Source organism: Cladophialophora carrionii, assembly GCF_000365165.1.
Source record: "Cladophialophora carrionii CBS 160.54 unplaced genomic scaffold supercont1.6, whole genome shotgun sequence".
NCBI lineage: Eukaryota > Fungi > Ascomycota > Eurotiomycetes > Chaetothyriales > Herpotrichiellaceae > Cladophialophora > Cladophialophora carrionii.
Genome location: NW_008481831.1, coordinates 2,518,571 through 2,536,870, shown reverse-complemented (window position 1 = coordinate 2,536,870; position 18,300 = coordinate 2,518,571). Strand labels below are relative to the sequence as shown.

The 18,300-nt window shown below is 54.5% G+C and overlaps 9 protein-coding genes across 9 annotated transcripts; 5 read left to right on the top strand and 4 right to left on the bottom strand.

The window, feature by feature from the left end:
• Positions 1–69: 69 nt before the first annotated feature.
• G647_07886 (ubiquinol-cytochrome c reductase, iron-sulfur subunit) lies at positions 70–1,121 on the bottom strand (the record flags this gene model as incomplete). Its single annotated transcript, XM_008732198.1, has 3 exons — positions 70–322; positions 470–638; positions 776–1,121. The coding sequence occupies 3 exons, from the start codon at positions 1,119–1,121 to the stop codon at positions 70–72; spliced, it is 768 nt and encodes a 255-aa protein (XP_008730420.1).
• A 502-nt stretch (positions 1,122–1,623) lies between these two features.
• Positions 1,624–2,325, bottom strand: G647_07885 (uncharacterized protein; the record flags this gene model as incomplete). Its single annotated transcript, XM_008732197.1, has 4 exons — positions 1,624–1,931; positions 1,981–2,071; positions 2,120–2,205; positions 2,262–2,325. The coding sequence occupies 4 exons, from the start codon at positions 2,323–2,325 to the stop codon at positions 1,624–1,626; spliced, it is 549 nt and encodes a 182-aa protein (XP_008730419.1).
• Positions 2,326–2,772: 447 nt separating this feature from the next.
• G647_07884 (uncharacterized protein) lies at positions 2,773–5,331 on the top strand (the record flags this gene model as incomplete). The annotated part of the gene is made up of 1 exon (XM_008732196.1): positions 2,773–5,331. One exon carries the CDS (start codon positions 2,773–2,775, stop codon positions 5,329–5,331), a length of 2,559 nt encoding a protein of 852 aa, XP_008730418.1.
• Positions 5,332–5,542: 211 nt separating this feature from the next.
• On the top strand, positions 5,543–6,619 carry G647_07883 (uncharacterized protein; the record flags this gene model as incomplete). Its single annotated transcript, XM_008732195.1, has 1 exon — positions 5,543–6,619. The coding sequence occupies one exon, from the start codon at positions 5,543–5,545 to the stop codon at positions 6,617–6,619; it is 1,077 nt and encodes a 358-aa protein (XP_008730417.1).
• Positions 6,620–6,814: 195 nt separating this feature from the next.
• G647_07882 (uncharacterized protein) lies at positions 6,815–7,585 on the top strand (the record flags this gene model as incomplete). The annotated part of the gene is made up of 1 exon (XM_008732194.1): positions 6,815–7,585. The coding sequence occupies one exon, from the start codon at positions 6,815–6,817 to the stop codon at positions 7,583–7,585; it is 771 nt and encodes a 256-aa protein (XP_008730416.1).
• Positions 7,586–8,106: 521 nt separating this feature from the next.
• Positions 8,107–10,293, bottom strand: G647_07881 (uncharacterized protein; the record flags this gene model as incomplete). The annotated part of the gene is made up of 1 exon (XM_008732193.1): positions 8,107–10,293. The coding sequence occupies one exon, from the start codon at positions 10,291–10,293 to the stop codon at positions 8,107–8,109; it is 2,187 nt and encodes a 728-aa protein (XP_008730415.1).
• Positions 10,294–10,665: 372 nt separating this feature from the next.
• On the top strand, positions 10,666–13,004 carry G647_07880 (uncharacterized protein; the record flags this gene model as incomplete). Its single annotated transcript, XM_008732192.1, has 2 exons — positions 10,666–11,978; positions 12,029–13,004. The coding sequence occupies 2 exons, from the start codon at positions 10,666–10,668 to the stop codon at positions 13,002–13,004; spliced, it is 2,289 nt and encodes a 762-aa protein (XP_008730414.1).
• A 257-nt stretch (positions 13,005–13,261) lies between these two features.
• Positions 13,262–13,763, bottom strand: G647_07879 (uncharacterized protein; the record flags this gene model as incomplete). The annotated part of the gene is made up of 3 exons (XM_008732191.1): positions 13,262–13,354; positions 13,418–13,545; positions 13,709–13,763. The coding sequence occupies 3 exons, from the start codon at positions 13,761–13,763 to the stop codon at positions 13,262–13,264; spliced, it is 276 nt and encodes a 91-aa protein (XP_008730413.1).
• Positions 13,764–14,301: 538 nt separating this feature from the next.
• G647_07878 (uncharacterized protein) lies at positions 14,302–18,046 on the top strand (the record flags this gene model as incomplete). The annotated part of the gene is made up of 2 exons (XM_008732190.1): positions 14,302–17,808; positions 17,867–18,046. 2 exons carry the CDS (start codon positions 14,302–14,304, stop codon positions 18,044–18,046), a joined length of 3,687 nt encoding a protein of 1,228 aa, XP_008730412.1.
• Between the last annotated feature and the right edge of the window lie 254 nt (positions 18,047–18,300).

Here is an 18,300-nt window from a genome sequence, read left to right as displayed (position 1 = left end):
CTGGCTAGTATATACAGTATCTTTCCGTTCTGTGCGTGGCACTGGAATGATCTCGCCCACGCGCCTCATCTATCCGATCACCAACTTGTCTTCCTCGGGGAAATCATACTCTGGGACCTCCAGGTTCAAGGGCGCGGGCCCCTTCCTCACCCGCCCGGAGATATCGTAATGCGAGCCATGGCAGGGGCAGAACCAGCCTCCAAAATCACCGGCCTCGCCGATGGGCACACACCCGAGATGCGTGCACACGCCCAGCATGACCAGCCATTCGGGTTTCTTGACGCGGTCCGAGTCCTTTTCTGGGTCGCGCAGGACGGATGAACTGCAGAGTAGATCACATAACATCAGTACTAGATTCGGTTGTCATATCATGTCATATCACGCCATGCTTCGATCTGAAATGAGGACGACAGGGATGCGATGGGGTGATTAAAGCAATGGGAAGGGGACAGGCGCATGGAGAGCGTACTCGATAGATTCAGCCTCCTTGATCTCGTCTTCGGTGCGGTGGCGGATGAAGACAGGTTTTCCACGCCACTTGATGATGACGTTCTTGCCCTCGGGGATGGCGGCGAGATCGATCTCGACTTTAGCCTGGGCGAGGACATCGGCCGAAGCGGACATGTTTTCTAGGAAGTCTGCGTTGTGTGGAGATAGAAGTTAGCTTTAAAATTGTGCTTCTACTCTCTGTCTCTTTGAGTCGGACTGATGCTCAAGGATTTGGCCGAGCCGGGCTGGGCTGGGCTGGGCTTGAGATGTGTTTCTTCCTTCGTACCTTGTACCGTGTTCTTTGCGCCCGCGGCGGCCAACAGTCCCATACTCCCGGCCATGAAGTACTGGAACACGCGGTTCGAGATCTCAGGGCTGTTGGACGCATAGCCCTTGAAGCTGGGGATCTTGCGTGTGTCGTAGTGCTGGCCCTTCGACCTGCCGAAGGGGCTGTCGAAGCTGCTTGCCCCCGGCGCCTCGGCGCCTGAGGCTGCTGATCTTCTCTGGGGGGCGTTGGAAGCTGTGATGCTGGCGACACGGGTCGATTGAGAGGCGGGTGAGCTGCTGCTGGGAAGCGTGTGTCGGGTCCAGTTACGTAGGGCTGAGCCTGCGCAGGCTGGCACGGGACGCATCTTGACGGGATTTGGGAGAGGAGAGAGGTGGTGGTGGTCGTGGGAGGAGCTTGAGAAGACGTTGAAAGCTGGTCGGGTGGAAAGATGCGCAATGGGAGAAAAGTCGCCGACCTTGTTCGGTGGAGCTGCTGCCGCTGATTGTCTGGGACGTGATTGGCTGGATGGCGTCCGGGGAATGCGTCACAATCACTAATACTCGACAGTACCTGACCATGCCGTGATGGTTCCTTTCGAGCGACGCTTCTCACACCAAGCATCGCGATGCGAATCATTTCACAGCCGATCGAGATGACAAGACGGAACAGTTCTACAGTCCTCTGCATGTAGCTCGCGGTGAAGCTTTTGTGCTGCAATCAGCTCTATTGAACGCCTGCAGTGCTATCATGTCATGATCTCCGTATTCTCCGTTCGGACGCACCGTGCCTCCGTGCTCTACGTGCCGGAACTCTCATCAAGTGTTGGCGAAGACTGGTTCATCAATTGTCGCCGCGACTCGTCGCCTCTAGCCACTCATCTCGATGTCTCTAATCGGATCTGGATGGCTGTGCGTTCGAGAGTGCGAGGACTGAGGTCTTTTCGGGCCATCAGCTCCTGAGCCATTTACTCCGTTGACGCCATTCTGATAACCGTTCTTCATCATGGTGAGGATCGAGGCTCCATTTTCGCCACTGACACCATTAACAGGTCCTGCGGGAGCCGCTTTTTCTTCTGCTTCTCGGGCCTTCTCCTCTCTGTATTGGCGATACGTCTTGGTTTTTGGTACTGTGTCCGACAGAAACTCAAGGTTGTCGATTCTCGATACAGCGGTGGCTTGATACCTGTCAGCTGGAGACCACTTACGCGTCGACGTCGTAGCTACCTATGTCTTTGTAGGCTATATTCCTCCGGGGCTTCCGTTCTGACTTGACCACCGTGTGTGCTTGTTCGGTCAGGTAGCGGACGAAGATCTCCTGGCAAGAAGTGAGCAGCTATGCTTACACATATAGCGTGAGGCCTACTGTGGCAACGGCTACGGCAAAGGATGCCGAATTAGAGCACTGAGCAATATCTTCATCCTGTGCAATAATCTTCTTGACTCGGGCAACTGGACAATGTCAATATTTGAACTCGTGAACACAGAGTAGACGTGTGACAACTGACGGGGCAAAGCTGTCGAGCCAGTTATTTCCTGCGGTGGCTCAATAGGGGCATTGTTGTAGGGCATGGCTGGTGTATCAGATCCAAGTCTCTGTAACGGCTGGCGAGCACTTGCGGCTGATGTTCAGGACACACAGCCGGTGTGAAGCAAGCAATCGAGCGGCTCGCCTTCCGGTCAGCGCTGAACCTATGTCCTTGTCGTAGAAGTCGCGTGAGAGGGAGTCGCTGGCGAAGGATGTCGCGTTCGTCGTGTCTGTGGCGTAGAAGAACCCTTATGTATTGCAACCTTGAGCCGTGTATATAACAACGCGTGCTCGCAAGATTCAAGTAACGCGCAAACTTCATATGCGCCGTCGTGAGCGCGTCCCAAAATGGCAAGGCGAACGAGTTGCGGATTTGGAGGAACGTCGGTTTGTTGAGACTCGCTGGGGATCACTTCTCAACGTCCACAGCCCGTGACAGGAATGTGACGCTCGTTATCTGCTACCTCGACCATGACAACTGGTCTGATGTTATGACCTCGCGCGTTTCAACCTCCTCCGCCACCCCCTCTTCGCGCCGACCGTCGGCCTCAGCTAGGCGATTCTCAAGGCGCCTCTCCTCGATCTCCGGTCTTGAGGATGGCGCCAGCTCTCCCCCCGTCCCTCCCGCGGCGCAGGCCATTACAGAAGAGATTGCGGAGATAAAGCGCTATGAGGACTTTACGACGATTGACTGGGTTCAGGATGCCGCCCAGGAACATCTCAGGAGACGGGCCAGGCGGAAAGAATCAAAGTTCTTCGAAAGAGACGGAGTGTTGGGATGGCGCAGGAAGGTCTGGGAGGCCTATGATGCTGCGCAGGCCTGGATAGTCATCACTCTTGTGGGAATTGTCATCGGGCTCATTGCTGCTGCCCTCAACATCATCACTGAGTGGCTGTCTGATATCAAAGTGGGATACTGCACAACGGCATGGTATCTGAACGAAGGCTTTTGCTGCTATGGCTCGGAGGAAGGGTGCGACGAATGGAAGAGGTGGACTTCCTTCACGTTCGCCAACTATCTCGTCTACACTGTCTTTGCCGTTCTTCTGGCCTTTGTATCCGCCTACTTGGTCAAATCTTACGCTCCGTACGCGGCGGGTTCTGGCATCTCCGAGATCAAGTGCATTATTGCCGGCTTCATCATGAAAGGCTTTCTCGGGTTCTGGACCCTGCTCATCAAAGCCATCTGCCTCCCTCTCGCCATCGCTTCTGGACTGTCCGTCGGCAAAGAGGGCCCGAGTGTGCACTACGCAACCTGCGTCGGGAACGTCATCTCGCGCTTCTTTGACAAGTACAAAAAGAGCGCCTCGAAGACCAGGGAGATCCTGACGGCGAGCGCCGGAGCTGGGGTGGCTGTTGCATTTGGCAGCCCCATTGGAGGGGTTCTATTTTCTCTGGAAGAGATGTCTTCGCACTTCCCACTGAAGACACTATGGCGGAGCTACTTCTGTGCCCTTGTCGCCACTGCAGTTCTGAGTGCCATGAACCCTTTCCGGACAGGACAGCTCGTCATGTTCTCGGTCAAGTACGATAGAGATTGGCACTTTTTCGAGATTGTCTTCTACATCGTCCTCGGTATATTCGGCGGGCTATACGGTGCTTTTGTTATCAAAGGGCATCTGAAGGTTCAAGCATTCAGAAAGAAGTACCTGGGGAAATATGCAATCCCAGAGGCCGTCATACTGGCTGGCGCCACAGCTCTGCTTTGCTATCCGAACATGTTTCTACGACGAGACATGACAGAGATGATGGAAATGCTGTTTCGAGAATGTGAGGGCGACTATGATTTTGACGGACTGTGCGAAGCAAAGAACCGACTGTCTCTTATCGGATCCTTGTTTCTCGCAACATTTATGCGCATTGGCCTTGTCATACTTTCTTATGGTTGCAAAGTACCAGCAGGCATATTCGTCCCTTCCATGGCTGTCGGCGCCTCATTTGGACGGATGCTTGGGATCATTGTGCAATGGTTGCATGAATCCTTCCCTGACTCCCAATTCTTCTCAGCTTGTCAGCCTGATGTCCCGTGCATCACTCCTGGCACATACGCGTTTCTCGGCGCCGGTGCGGCGCTGAGCGGAATCATGCATCTCACCATCTCGGTCACGGTGATCATGTTCGAGCTCACCGGCGCATTGACGTTCATCCTTCCAACCATGATCGTGGTGGGCGTCACGAAGGCGGTTGGCGATCGATTCAGCAAAGCCGGCATCGCAGATCAGATGATCTGGTTCAATGGCTTTCCATTCCTCGACAATAAGGAAGAACATATCTTCGGTGTTCCTGTTTCGCAAGTTATGACCAGCAGCATGAGCATGCTCTTCGCCACCGGGATGGAAGTTAAAGCTGCACAGAAATTGCTCGATGACACGTCATATTCTGGCTTCCCCATCGTTGAAGATAAAGACTCGAAAATCCTTGTCGGCTACATTGGCAGGACTGAACTGCAATTTGCGATCGGTCGCGCTAAGAAGCAAGGCTCTCTCTCCGCAGACGCGAAGTGCATATTTGCAGCCGATCGTGATGATGGTAGCGAGACGCCAGCGCCTCTCAGTCCAGCCGTGACCTTTGACGCCATGGCAGTGCAAAGCGTGGACTTCACTGCATTTGTTGACGCGACTCCGATCACGGTCCATCCCCGCTTGCCTCTGGAGACAGTGATGGAACTATTCAAGAAGATGGGACCCCGGGTTATCCTGGTAGACCATCACGGTCGACTCGAAGGTCTCGTCACTGTCAAGGATTGTCTCAAATATCAGTTCAAGGTCGAGGCGCAGGAGCACGCTGCCTCAATCAGCCATGACAGCGCGCCACAGCAAGATCGGTTTGTCGACGTACTCGGCAGGATCGGTGATGTGCTTTCAGACATGATCAACAACTTGTCCCGTGGCAAGCTCAAGCTTAGCCCTCGGACTGGCAATGGATGGGCGAGAGTCGTGGGAAATGACAGAAGCCAGAATTTTGCAGACGACTATAACAATGAGCGTGAGATACTTGATGGGACTGAAGATGGGCATGAGCCAGACGGCGTCGAGCTTCGCTCACGATGAAATAGATAACGCAAACTATACCATGATCCCTCTGCAATAATGCCGCACCCGGTCTTCACTTTTTGTAAGGCTTCTTCACTTCACTTCTTCCTCCGCTTGGCGTTAACAATTTCGATTATAAAATGCGAACGAGCAATAATTTCTGCCAAATCATGTTCGTCTCCTGTCCTGTTGTCCGTCAATTTCATACAGTGAGCCTTCCTAAATCACAATGGACTCCTTCTCCGGCATACCGACTCGGAACAAAAACACTGCTCCTCAATCAGATCCCACAGAGCCGAGCACGAGTTTCACTCTTCCAATCATCGGTGTCACCAGCAATGAGCGCGTGCCAGATGTCAGCATCCAAGAAACAGCGACGGCGACAGCAAGCGCAATGGAAGTAGAAGCCGAAACACCACCAACAAACGCAGCACCTGCTGCTAGCACATCAGCGACAGCGACTACACCAGGAACCTCGCAGTTGATCATGACACGTATAGTACAGGGCCAGTCCGTGACAGACGAGTACTTCTTTCTGGCAGCCGAGTGCAGATCGATGAAAATCCTCTTCAACCTGTTGCAGAAACACCTAAAGTCCACGCACCCAAAGACCTGGGGTGCTCTCAAAGGAAAATTACCTCCGGATGGGCGGCCCAGCAAGTTCCTCCTCCAGAAGACCCGCGGAAAGGGCAACCAGAAATTCATCCAGTCAGATTGGATCAGACCAGGCACCTACTCGAACTGGTACAACAATGAAATCAACCATGGCGACCGAAAGATTCCCTACCGCAAGGTGGAAATCCACTTCTCCGAGTCCCATCTTGAAGAATACATCGGCCCAATTTCCGGCCTTACCGAGGAGGACTTGGAGGAAGCACGCGAGCGAAAGGCCGTCCCGCTGGTCAAGCGACCTTACAAGCGCATCGCCTACGTCATAGAGCAGAAGCGCCTGGATGGCATTCGTGACCAGGAGATCGCCGACAGCATGGCCATGGGCGCGGCGGCCACTCCAGAGCCAAGACGCTACTTGCCAACGACGGCGAAGTGGGCTTGCAGCTCGTTGGCGTGGTTTTCGACCTTGAAATCCGCCGACTACATCGCCGTGGATTGGGAGGATGGAGACGAGGAGGACGAGGAGGACGAGGAGAGTAAGGAGGAGGAGGATGATGAGCCCGAGGTCGACACCAGGGAGTATTGGGACGGGGATGCGTGGGACGATAAGATGGAGGTCGACGAGGACAAGGGCAAGGGCAAGGCCCAGAGATACGACAATGAGTACGACGACGACGACGCCATGGAATTCTAGGCGGTCGTCAGATTAAGTCGGCGGAGACCGAGCCAAACGAGCCGTCGATAGAGGCGGGGATGACGCGCCGCGTTGTCGACGGCGCGTATCAGGCGCAGCGGGTGGAGTTCTCCCCCACTTAAGCCAACCGTGGCTTGATAATAAATTCTTTTATACACCTTGTTTCTGAACTAGTACTCGTACCCAGCGCCCGGTATGCCAGACTCGGGCACTGAAGATGAAGACTACTTCCTCCCGCTACAAGACCAGCGCGTCTTCGGCGCCGGCATCAAGCGCAAGAGAATCAACTTTGTGCGGGCGTCGACTGTGGACCCAACCACTACCCTGCCACCGTCCACTGCGAGTCCATCGGCAAGCGATGTCTCCTCGCGCTATCTCTCCATCGTGCTGCCTGGATCACGCACAGAGCAGGGCTCTCAGCCAAAGAAATCCACGACGGCGCGGGCGAACGAGTCTTCTCCCGAACGCTGCCCCGTGTGCGCCGAACCCCTCACATCGACGTCCTCGTCTCCGTCAACCCACGAATCCTCACTAGCCCACCAAGTCTGCCTCCAACACGTACATCCCCCGTCTCACCTCCCGCGGTCCCACGTCGGTGTCCGCTACCTGTCGTCCTACGGCTGGGACCCCGACGCACGAAGGGGACTCGGCGCCCGCGAAGAAGGCATCACCGCGCCCATCAAGGCCACGAGGAAGAACGATACGGCCGGGTTGAGGGAGAGGATTGATCGCGATGATGACGAACATGACCACGCTGTACGTACGAGGACGACCACGAATGCGAAGAAGAAACGCCTGAAAGGGCACGAGACGCAAGAGACCGTGGCGCCGGCATCGGCCAAGTCGGATGCGAAGCAGGTCCGCATCAGGGATGCGGAGGCGAGGAAGCGGGCTGAGAGGTTGAGGGCGAACTTCTACGGTCCTGACCTCGAGAGATATCTTGGGCCGGAGCCGTCGACGGCCTAGACTGCATATCCTCCTAGGGCGGCGTTGCTTAATTCGTGCAGAGACATGGATTGGGGACAAATGCAAGCAAAAGAGAAAGTTGAATGACCACCGTCCAGTGGCAATCCTCAACCTTGACCGTGTCCCAGACTTCGAGATTAGTCTGGTGGCAAGTTGATCTCTTTCCAATGCTGCATTGCCGGATCTGTGGTGTAGAGTTACGTCACGTTCGGATCCAGGATTGCCGCACGACCACGGCTGTCCATGCAGTGTCGGTGGACCGTAAGACTGGCGAACGTCTGCGGTGCCGAGCGTGCTAGGAGCGTGGCAAGTGTGGCAACGTGGCAAGTGTGTCTGATTGTCTGAACATCATGCTTCCAGGATACGGACTATGCATTCGGATTTCTCCCGGCTATACAACGGCAACGAACCACCCTCTCCAATTCCAGTCCCAGGTCGACTGTGAGACACACACACACATACACCGACGCCACGCTCCGCTAAAAGGTCATGCTCTTCCTCACGAGGCTGCCAGTGCGCTTCTAATGCTTCTTGAACAGCCCCAGATGGTGCTTCTTCTCCTTATCCTTCTTCAATTTAGCGGGAAACCCTTCGTCGGGCGAAGCGTACGGTTTCGGCATTGGCGCCGGTTGGGCTGGTCGAGCGGGCCCAGGCGCTGTGCCGACGCCAGGGCGGACGCCGTTGTGTGGGGCACCGCCCCTGCCGCCTCCTAGATTCATATTTGCCATTGCTGAAGTGGGCGGAGCAGGGGCACGGCCATTAGGCCCGGGTTGAGGAGGTTTCGGCTGCTGAGCCTGCGGAGGAGGTTCACTCATCCAAGCAGGCAACCTCGGTGGCGCGCGGTCCATGGGCAGGTCGAGCTGTTTCCTTCCTGCACTTAGCAGACTTACTTGGCGGAGGAAAGATTTGGGTGTGAGCATATGGGTCGTTGCCAGGAAGATTTCTTTCCCGGCCATGCGGGAGACTTCGTAGCAAGCTCTCGCCTCGGCATAGGTTGCGCCGCCACCCATGAAGACAATAATACGTTGACGCGGCTTGTTTGTCTGCGATCGCGCTTGTGCCCAGGTTGGTTTCCCTGCGTTGCGCAACGAACTCTGCGAAAGATTCATTTGGCTGTTAGGGTCGTTGAGGTGAGGTTTTATGGGCGGGAAGACGTTTGCGTCTAACGTGCCTTGACATTGTTCCTCGAGCATGTATCGAAGGGCGGGTTCGAAGCGGGAGAGGCTCACTTCTTCCATATTGCTAGTACTGTCTCGAAGCTTAGGAGGGAACAAGGGTGGTGGAGGCGGCGTCGTGTCCTTGAGCTGCTTTTCGACCCGGGCACCCAATGTTATTAGGTTGTAGATGATCTCGCCATCCATGGGGGAGAGTTCGCCGTGGCAACGCAGCTTCTCGATGTCGCCTCGCAGAATGCCGTGCTTGTACAGAACGTACAATATCAGTAACCGGACTCGATCTTCGTGCACAACACTGTCGTCATCCAGCAGCCTGACAACTTGATCTGCCAAATTTTTGGGCTTCTTGTTGTCCTCGTCCACGCCGGTCGCCAACGATTGCTCGACTGAGACGACATCCAACAATTTGTGGTCTGCGAATATTTTGGCGCACTTCTCGGCCATGTCGATGTGTAGCGAGAAGGCTTCTTTGCCTTCTTGGAATTCCGGCAGTCCAGCCAACATGTCCTTGATGGTGTTGATACTCGCCGGCTGGCCGTCATTATCGGCAAATTGAGGATTCTTTGCCTGGAATTTCTTGAACTCCTCACTCAGCTGCACCAGCAGATCTTTCATGTGCATGTGCCGGTGAGCCACCCAAAGGTTGTCCTTTTCGGTGATTTCGACCTCCTTCTCTTCTTGGTCAGGTTGACCACGGCGGATGATGTTGCGGTATGTGATCTTGTCATCGTCGTCTCGGATGGGCAGAAGGTCCATGGCCATTGCTTGGTATGTCAGTTCATGGACAAATGGTGACATTAGATCCATCGAGCGGTCCGTGATCAATAGCACCGCCCGTGGCCTATTTCCTTGGTTCTGGGGAGGAAAGTCGTTTCGAGGATCCCGGGCGTAGTCGTCCAACGCGCTCTGGACAAAGCTGGCGAGATGATAGCATAGCACATCTGCCGCATGTCTCTCGTGCTCCCTGGGCTTGTAGAACCGTATCAAAGGGTATTCGCCCAGGGACACGCACATAGACACCAGTTTCTGCGTTATTGCGTCCAGGTGGTTCTTAACCAGCGAGTCGCAGGCTGAATGGAAGAGGAGATGAAAACTCCATGGCTCTCGAAATGTGACTAGATTTGCCTCTCTTGGGAAGTACTCGACATTGAGCGTTCGTGAGTCGGCGATTAACTGTGCTCTGGACTCGGAGCGAAAGAGTTCCTCTCCCAAACCCCTTGGTAACTGCGAGGTCCATATCAAGTACGCTCGGCGGTATCTCCTGCGACTCAAGTCGGCCTTAAGACACTCGACTATGTGCGGTAGAGGTGAGAGGAGGTAGATGGCGTCGGTGTCGGACGAGCCTTGCCTGCGGTCTTCGATGGACTCGATATTGATAATGTTGCAGTTGAGTATATCATCTTCCTTAGTGGCATTGTATATCAGCCGCTTACTCTGCTCGTCGAGGATCAGAATTTTCCAGTCGCGCCCGCTGGTCGCACGGATCGTGTCGAGTATGATATTCCGCTGGATGTCGAGGATTGAGGAAGTCATGGCGGGGGCGGAGAGCCGGCTGGCTGAGGCGTCTTCACATGCTCGAGCATACAGTCACACCAGATGGGCGGATGTCTTGATATAGGCCTGTTCAGAGCTCTGTTTTCCTGTCACCAGCGAGTGGTGGTGGGTGGTGTTGTCATAGAGAGACGGTGCGAGCCCGAGTCCGAGTTACAGTTGTGTTGGTCTACTCCGTGCGCAGTCTTGATGGAACTGCTTCAGCCTCGAGATGGTGGAGTGGAGACAAGGCTGCATCTGTCTATGACATTTACTCGTCGGCTGGCGAAAGATTTACGCCTGGTCCAACATCTGCTTCCTGCTGCCTGTCCTCTTTTAGCCCTTAGCGACCGCGCCCCTCGCGATCTCCCTGGCATGCTTGCTCTCTCCGTTCGGCGAGGGCAATGCCTGTTCTGTTCATTCCGGGCCGCCTTTACGGCAGTGCCCAAGCGACGACCTGAGTTCCAACGCGAATCCTTCTCCAGCACGCCCAGGCGCAGAGAGCGGACACAGCAGAGATCCTCGCCAGCTTTTCGCTCAGTAACGTCCGACAAGAAGCCTACCCGCCCAGGTCGACGTCCAGCAAGGCACCTAGCGATCTCACCAGAACAGGCGAGTGGCCGAGTGCACGCCAGCTTGAATACGTTAAAGAAGCAATTGGAAACCACAACCGTGAGCCCAGACTCCGACGTCACGCAACTAGCCGCACTCGACCCCTTAGGGACGTACTGGCCGGCGTTCAGAGGGCACGTCCTTGACAACATTGAGTCACCCGGGCAGGCTGGGCGGGCAGGATTCGATGGGTTAATGCATGACATCGGAGTTGCCCAGCAGGGGGATCACAAGACAGAACTACCGAGAGTCCTGCACTTCGGCTTCATTGATTATGTTTTGATGAGAAAGGCACAAGACGTTCCGGAGGAGGGTTCTGCACTGGCAGAGCTAAAATTTCCAACTGAGTGGTATACCAACGCCCGGCAGGTCCAGAGAGATGTTCATCTGCACATTGGTCCCACAAATTCAGGGAAAACATATACGGCCTTGAAAAGGCTGGAAGAGAGCGGTGATGGATTCTATGCAGGGCCTCTCCGCTTGCTGGCGCATGAGGTATACTCGAGGTTCAAAGCCAAGGGGGTATCATGCGATCTCGTAACTGGAGATGACGTGAGGCTGGAGGAAGATCCGGATACAAGGCTCAGCGCATCGACAGTCGAGATGGTCGACGTCGGTAAGCGCTGCGAGGTCGCCGTCATCGACGAGATCCAGATGATGGCCGACCAAGAGCGTGGGTGGGCCTGGACTCGAGCGTTTCTGGGTGCCAACGCGAAGGAAGTCCATATTTGCGGTGAATCTCGGGTCCTCCCACTCGTGAGGGAGCTCACGGCATCAACCGGGGATATTCTCCACGTGCACGAGTACAAGAGATTGAACCCTCTCAAAGTCATGACCAAGAGTCTGCGAGGGGACTTGAAGAACCTGCGAAAGGGCGACTGTATTGTGGCCTTTTCCGTCATGAACATCCACGCCTTGAAGAAGCAGATCGAGTTGGATACTGGTCGTCGGTGTGCTATCGTGTATGGTAGCCTCCCGCCTGAGACTCGCGCTCAACAAGCCGCGCTGTTCAATGATCCAACCAACGACTACGACTTCCTGGTTGCCAGCGACGCCATTGGGATGGGCTTGAACTTGTGAGTTGACTCCGGCTGCAAACTGGAAGAGTTTACTAACTGCGAGACAGGAGCGTGAAGCGCATCATCTTCCACAGCGTGACGAAGTGGAACGGCACGGCACTCGTCAACTTATCAACTCCTCAAATCAAGCAGATCGGCGGCCGAGCAGGTCGATTTCGAAACGCACATCAAGCCATGAACAACATGTCACCTGGCTCCGAAGCCAATGTTGGCCTCGTCACGACCCTGAACGATGAAGATTTGCCTTCGGTTAGGGCTGCTATGCAGACAGAAGCTGCGCCAATCAAAAGAGCCGGCATGCTCCCACCAGGCGAAGCCATGGAGGAGTTTGAGAGCCGTCTGCCGAAGGGCACCCCATTCGAATACATCCTTCGTCGTCTTTGCGGCAAGGCGGCAATGCATGACCGATTCCGCGTTTGCAGCATTCGTGATCAGAGTCTGATTTCTCGAACGATCGAATCTGTTCAGGGATTGAGTCTGAACCAGCGCATGATCCTGACCGCTGCACCGGCTACCACGACTTCAGCGGCAATGCACACGGTCATGAGAGCGTTTGCCCAATGCGTGGCAGATCGCAAGCAGGTAACGATTGTGGACGTCCCTGAGGTCAACTTGGAGGTGCTTGAAAAGCCAATTTCCGGTGATCGAGCATACCTCGAAAGCTTAGAGGATCTCCACAAGGCTCTGGTCCTGTACCTGTGGCTCAGCTACCGGTTCCTGGGCATCTTCAAGGGCCGAGAAATGGCAACGCACGCGAAGGAGATGGCCGAGGAGCGCATCAATACTTGCCTCTTGGAGTTCTCTGCGAATCCCGATCTGCGCAAGAGAGTACTGTCGTACAAGAAGCGGATGACACTCCCTCAAATACAGACCGAAGAAGACGCCACAACAGACGAGGAGTCGGAGCTAGACGTCCCAGGAGAGGATACAGTGCTCCCGGTTGACTGGACTCGTGGGTCGGAGAGTATCGAGTTTGATGATGAGACCCAGGCCTCTCAACCCATCGGTGCAGCTCAAGGGTGAGCGTCGGCCGATCTGAGGTACTCATTAGCTCCGCCTCTCCCCAGGTCATCAGCAAATCCGAGACAGGCAATGAAAGTCTAGAATCCAGGGAGTGTACGTTGGGAGAGGTCTCAAATAGGGATGACGATGTTCATTCTGCTTCTGCTACTGCGACCCTATCATGTACCAATACTTGTTTTGCAGCCATCAGATTTTGGATACCTCGCCAGGCTTTTTGCTGAAGGCCCCCATTTCTTGGTCCGGACGCGGGGAGCCGACTATTGCTGAGTCACCTGTCTATCAGTTGTCATCTGGCTCGAAGCAGCCGCCTCGCGGGCAAGCTGGTCTTCTGTCTTCTTGTTGCCGTGCAGCTAAGCGACCGGTTAGCTCTGTGTCAGGATCGACGGCACTTGGTGGAAAGGACTGCCACTGACAATCAATCGGTTCAGAAAGCTCCCTGGCTTTCCGTAATCCTGGTTCTCCCTCTCAGCATCCTCGGCTTCCTTGTTCACGTAGTCCACAGTCTCTTCATCAGCTGAGTCGTGTTCGTCAAAGTTGGCTGCTGAAGATGTCAGCTAGAGTGTGTCAAGTGGTCGTGGTAGACAGCGGTGTGATAGAATGAGGATTGAGAGACCACAGATGGGTTGGATGTGTCAGGAGGGGTCTTGTATGAATAACCATAGAAGCTCTCCAGATGGATGCAACTACTGAATGAGAGTACATACCTTCCTTGTCTTTGTGACTGAGACGACGCTTGATCTTCGCACGAATGCTGTCCATGATGAACAGAAGAAGAAATTGTTAGGAGAATGGTCTTGTAGAAAGATTGATTCGAGGGTTCTGGGAGGTGTCGTGTATTTGTAGAGAGTGAGAGAGATACTAGAGAGTGAAAGATCGATGAGGGCGGGGTGAAAATCGTACCATTTTTATGAGCTGCAATTCAGGGCAGCAAGAAGCAGGAGGGAGGAAAGAGGGGCATGACGCCGGGCACTGACCATGCATCCTCGCAGCCATGGGGCTGGACCCAGAGAGAACTTCCCCATTCACATTTGGCCATCTGCCAGAAGCACAATCGGATCTTCAAGCCAGTGTCACCTACGAGGTAGCCACCGAGTTTACGCCACCCTCGGTCAGCCGATCGGGCCAGTGCAAGCGAGGCGGCTGACACGCGAGGCGAGGCCTGTTCTTTTTTGGAGAGCCGCGTGGAGATCTCGACGTGCCGCCTGCTCGAGATTTCCACCACCTCGCCAACGGTCACCAGGCCTGGCTGGACCAAGTCATCGGACAATTCCTCGCGCACCAGCACCGGCTGACCGCCATGGACGACTTCACCTCCCTCGAGCTGCTCTCGCTTGTCTCCAAAGTCACCTCCGAGCTCCACAACCACTTAGGCATCAGCGACAAGACTCTCGCAGAGTTCGTCATTGACCAGCACGAGAAATGCGGCGGAGATCTTGGGAAGTTCAAGGAGGTCCTGGCGGCCATGGGCGCCGACTTTCCAAACAGCCTGGTGGAGAGCGTCGATCGATTGATCCTGACTATGCACCCCAAGCACAAGAAGAACCAGAAATCGGCCGCACAAGAGAATGGACAGTCAGATATGAACGAGCTGGATGCCATCGGGCGCAAGGCGAGGGTATTCAAGGGTCTCGCTGTGCCCGATCGTGAACAGGAATGGAGCGATTCCGAGGATGATGTGGCTGCCCAAAAGGCCGCAAGCAACGTCCGACCCGGCGCAGATGAGGATGACACCTTTGCGCTCCTGGAAGGTTTAGCAGCCAAACCGAAAAACTGCACAAATAGCACGGCCGAAAGAAACAGGAAAAGAAGTCACAGCCCCGACCGTGAGGAGTACTCCAGAGATAGGGAACACAGACGGAAATACTGGTCCCGGAGTCCTAGTCCTCGCGAAGACAAGCGCTCGCGCCGACATCGAGATGAGGACCATGCCGACAGAAGGAATGGGCACAGAGATCGGTACGACGAGAAACGGAATGGCCATCACAAAAGCAGGCGGCGCGAGTACGACGATGATTTCAGCATGCCACCTCCGCAAGAAGTCGACGAACAGCCCATACTATACAAGGTCTACGACGCTGTGGTTAACGGGATCAAAGACTTCGGAGCTTTTGCCAACTTGCAAGGGGTCAAAGGTAGTCCTAGCGGACTGATTCACGTCTCAGCCATCCAAGAGGGTGCACGGGTTAATCATCCCTCAGATCTCCTGTCACGCGGCCAGCCCGTCAAGGTCAAGGTGGTCAAGATGGAGAACAACAAAATCAGCCTGTCAATGAAAGAGGTTGATCAAGTCACCGGACAGGACATGGTACCGTCGCGGAGGATAGCCTCTGGCGCCAACATGGAACGCCTAAACGGTTTGCCCTCCGATGATCGTTACGGAAACCTGGGCAGCAGTGTGCCTGTACTTGAGGACGGATACAACTCGAGGCCTGGCAAGAACAAAAAGAGAATGACGTCTCCGGAGCGCTGGGAAATCAAGCAACTCATCGCGTCAGGCGCAATCTCAGCAGCAGACTATCCTGACATCGATGAGGAGTACAATGCGACACTGAATGGTGAAGGTCAGTTTGAAGAGGAGGAAGAAATTGACATCGAGGTCAGGGAGGAAGAACCACCATTCCTGGCTGGGCAGACAAAGCAATCTCTTGAACTATCCCCCATCCGCGTTGTGAAAGCTCCTGAAGGGTCACTGAACAGAGCGGCCCAAGCGGGCACGAATCTAGCCAAGGAAAGAAGAGAGCTCAAACAACAGGAAGCTGCCGATAAAGCCGCAGAAGAGGCTTCCAAGGTCGATCTCAACGCTCAGTGGCAGGACCCCATGATTGCCCCTGAACAGCGCAAGTTTGCTTCAGATCTTCGACAAGCACAGCAGCAATCATCAAAAGCAATCGAAGCCGTGCCAGAGTGGAAGCGGGTAATGCAGGGCAAGAATCAGTCCTTTGGCAAAAGGACAGACATGACGATTAAGCAGCAAAGAGAGTCCCTTCCAGTCTTCAAATTCCGCAAGCAACTGCTCGAAGCCGTCGCCGCAAACCAGTTGCTGATCGTAGTTGGTGATACTGGTTCTGGCAAAACGACTCAGGTGACGCAGTATCTGGCTGAAGCTGGCTATGCGAATAATGGCATGATTGGCTGTACACAGCCTCGTCGGGTTGCTGCCATGTCGGTCGCCAAACGTGTCTCCGAGGAAGTTGGGTGTGAGCTAGGCAAGGAGGTCGGCTATACCATTCGTTTTGAAGACCGGACTTCGCCTGATACCAAGATCAAATACATGACGGATGGTATGCTTCAGCGAGAGATCTTGCTAGACCCAGACCTCAAGCGGTATACCGTCATCATGCTGGATGAGGCACACGAAAGGACGATCGCTACCGACGTTCTATTTGGCCTGCTCAAGAAGACGCTCAAACGACGGCCAGACCTCAAGCTAATTGTCACATCCGCCACCCTCGATGCCGACAAGTTCTCCGAATATTTCAACCAATGCCCGATCTTCTCCATCCCTGGTCGCACATTTCCTGTGGAGATTATGTATTCGAGAGAGCCAGAGGAAGATTACCTGGACGCAGCATTGACTACCGTCATGCAAATCCACCTGACGGAACCGCCCGGTGATATCCTACTGTTCTTGACTGGCCAGGAGGAAATCGACACGAGCTGTGAGGTCTTGTACGAACGGATGAAGGCCCTGGGACCTAGTGTTCCGGAGCTAGTCATCTTGCCTGTATACTCAGCCCTGCCCAGCGAGATGCAAACGAGAATCTTCGATCCCGCGCCACCTGGAGGCCGGAAGGTCGTCATCGCGACCAATATTGCCGAGACCTCAATCACCATCGACGGCATCTATTATGTCATCGACCCTGGCTTCGTCAAGCAAAACGCTTATGACCCAAAGCTAGGAATGGACTCGTTGGTCGTCACGCCTATCTCTCAAGCACAAGCCAAACAGAGAGCAGGTCGGGCCGGGAGAACAGGTCCAGGCAAATGCTTCCGGTTATACACTGAGGCAGCTTACCAGTCTGAAATGCTTCCTACCAGCATACCCGAGATCCAGCGCCAGAATCTTTCCAATACCATCCTCATGCTCAAAGCAATGGGTATCAACGATCTCTTACACTTCGACTTCATGGATCCGCCACCCACCAACACTATGTTAACCGCACTAGAAGAGCTTTACGCGCTCTCTGCTCTCGACGACGAAGGCTTACTCACCCGCCTAGGTCGCAAAATGGCCGACTTCCCCATGGAACCCTCGCTCTCAAAAGCCCTCATCGCCTCCGAAGACATGGGTTGTTCTGAAGAAATGCTAACCATCGTGGCCATGCTGTCGGTTCAAACGGTCTTCTACCGCCCGAAGGAGAAACAGCAACAAGCCGACCAGAAGAAGGCCAAATTCAACGACCCACATGGTGATCATCTTACCTTACTGAACGTCTACAACGCATGGAAGACATCCCGCTACTCTGATCCATGGTGCTTCGAGAATTTCATCCAGAAACGGCAGATTGGGCGCGCAAGAGACGTGCGACAACAGCTCGTCACTATAATGCAAAGGTACAAGCATCAGATCGTCTCTTGCGGCCGTAACACCATCAAAGTCCGACAAGCGCTGTGCTCCGGCTTCTTCAGGAACTCGGCAAGAAAAGATCCTCAAGAAGGGTACAAGACACTTATTGAGGGCACGCCAGTGTACATGCACCCAAGTTCTGCCTTGTTTGGAAAGCCCGCGGAGCATGTCATCTTCCATACGCTTGTGTTAACCACTAAGGAGTATATGCATTGTGCGACCGTGATTGAACCCAAGGTATGTTTCGACAATCCCGATCCTTTGCCCTACCTCTACTTACTGACATGTTTGCTAGTGGCTTGTCGAAGCAGCACCCACATTCTTCAAAGTCGCACCCACGGACCGGCTGAGTAAACGCAAGAAGGCAGAGAGGATCCAGCCATTGCATAACAAGTTTGCTAATGGGGATGACGATTGGCGGTTGAGTGCACAGAAGAGGCAGGGTAGAGGGGGTGGAGGTGGGACCTGGGGATAGTCATCGGTTCCAGGGTGCGACGTTTGGCTTGGAAGCCAATGTGCAATGGGATTTGAGATATTGTCATAAGAGACGTGAGATACCCAGTAGAACAATCAGCAAAGATCTTCCCGGTGCTGTAAGTCAATCCAGCCTGCGCAGTAGATACAAACATGGACATAAATCAACGGTGCCTCGTGCTCGAGAGCATAGCCGGACCGGAAGCATTCGCTCGTAACCCAGGTGGGTAGGTACTTGTGGGAAATCACATTCAG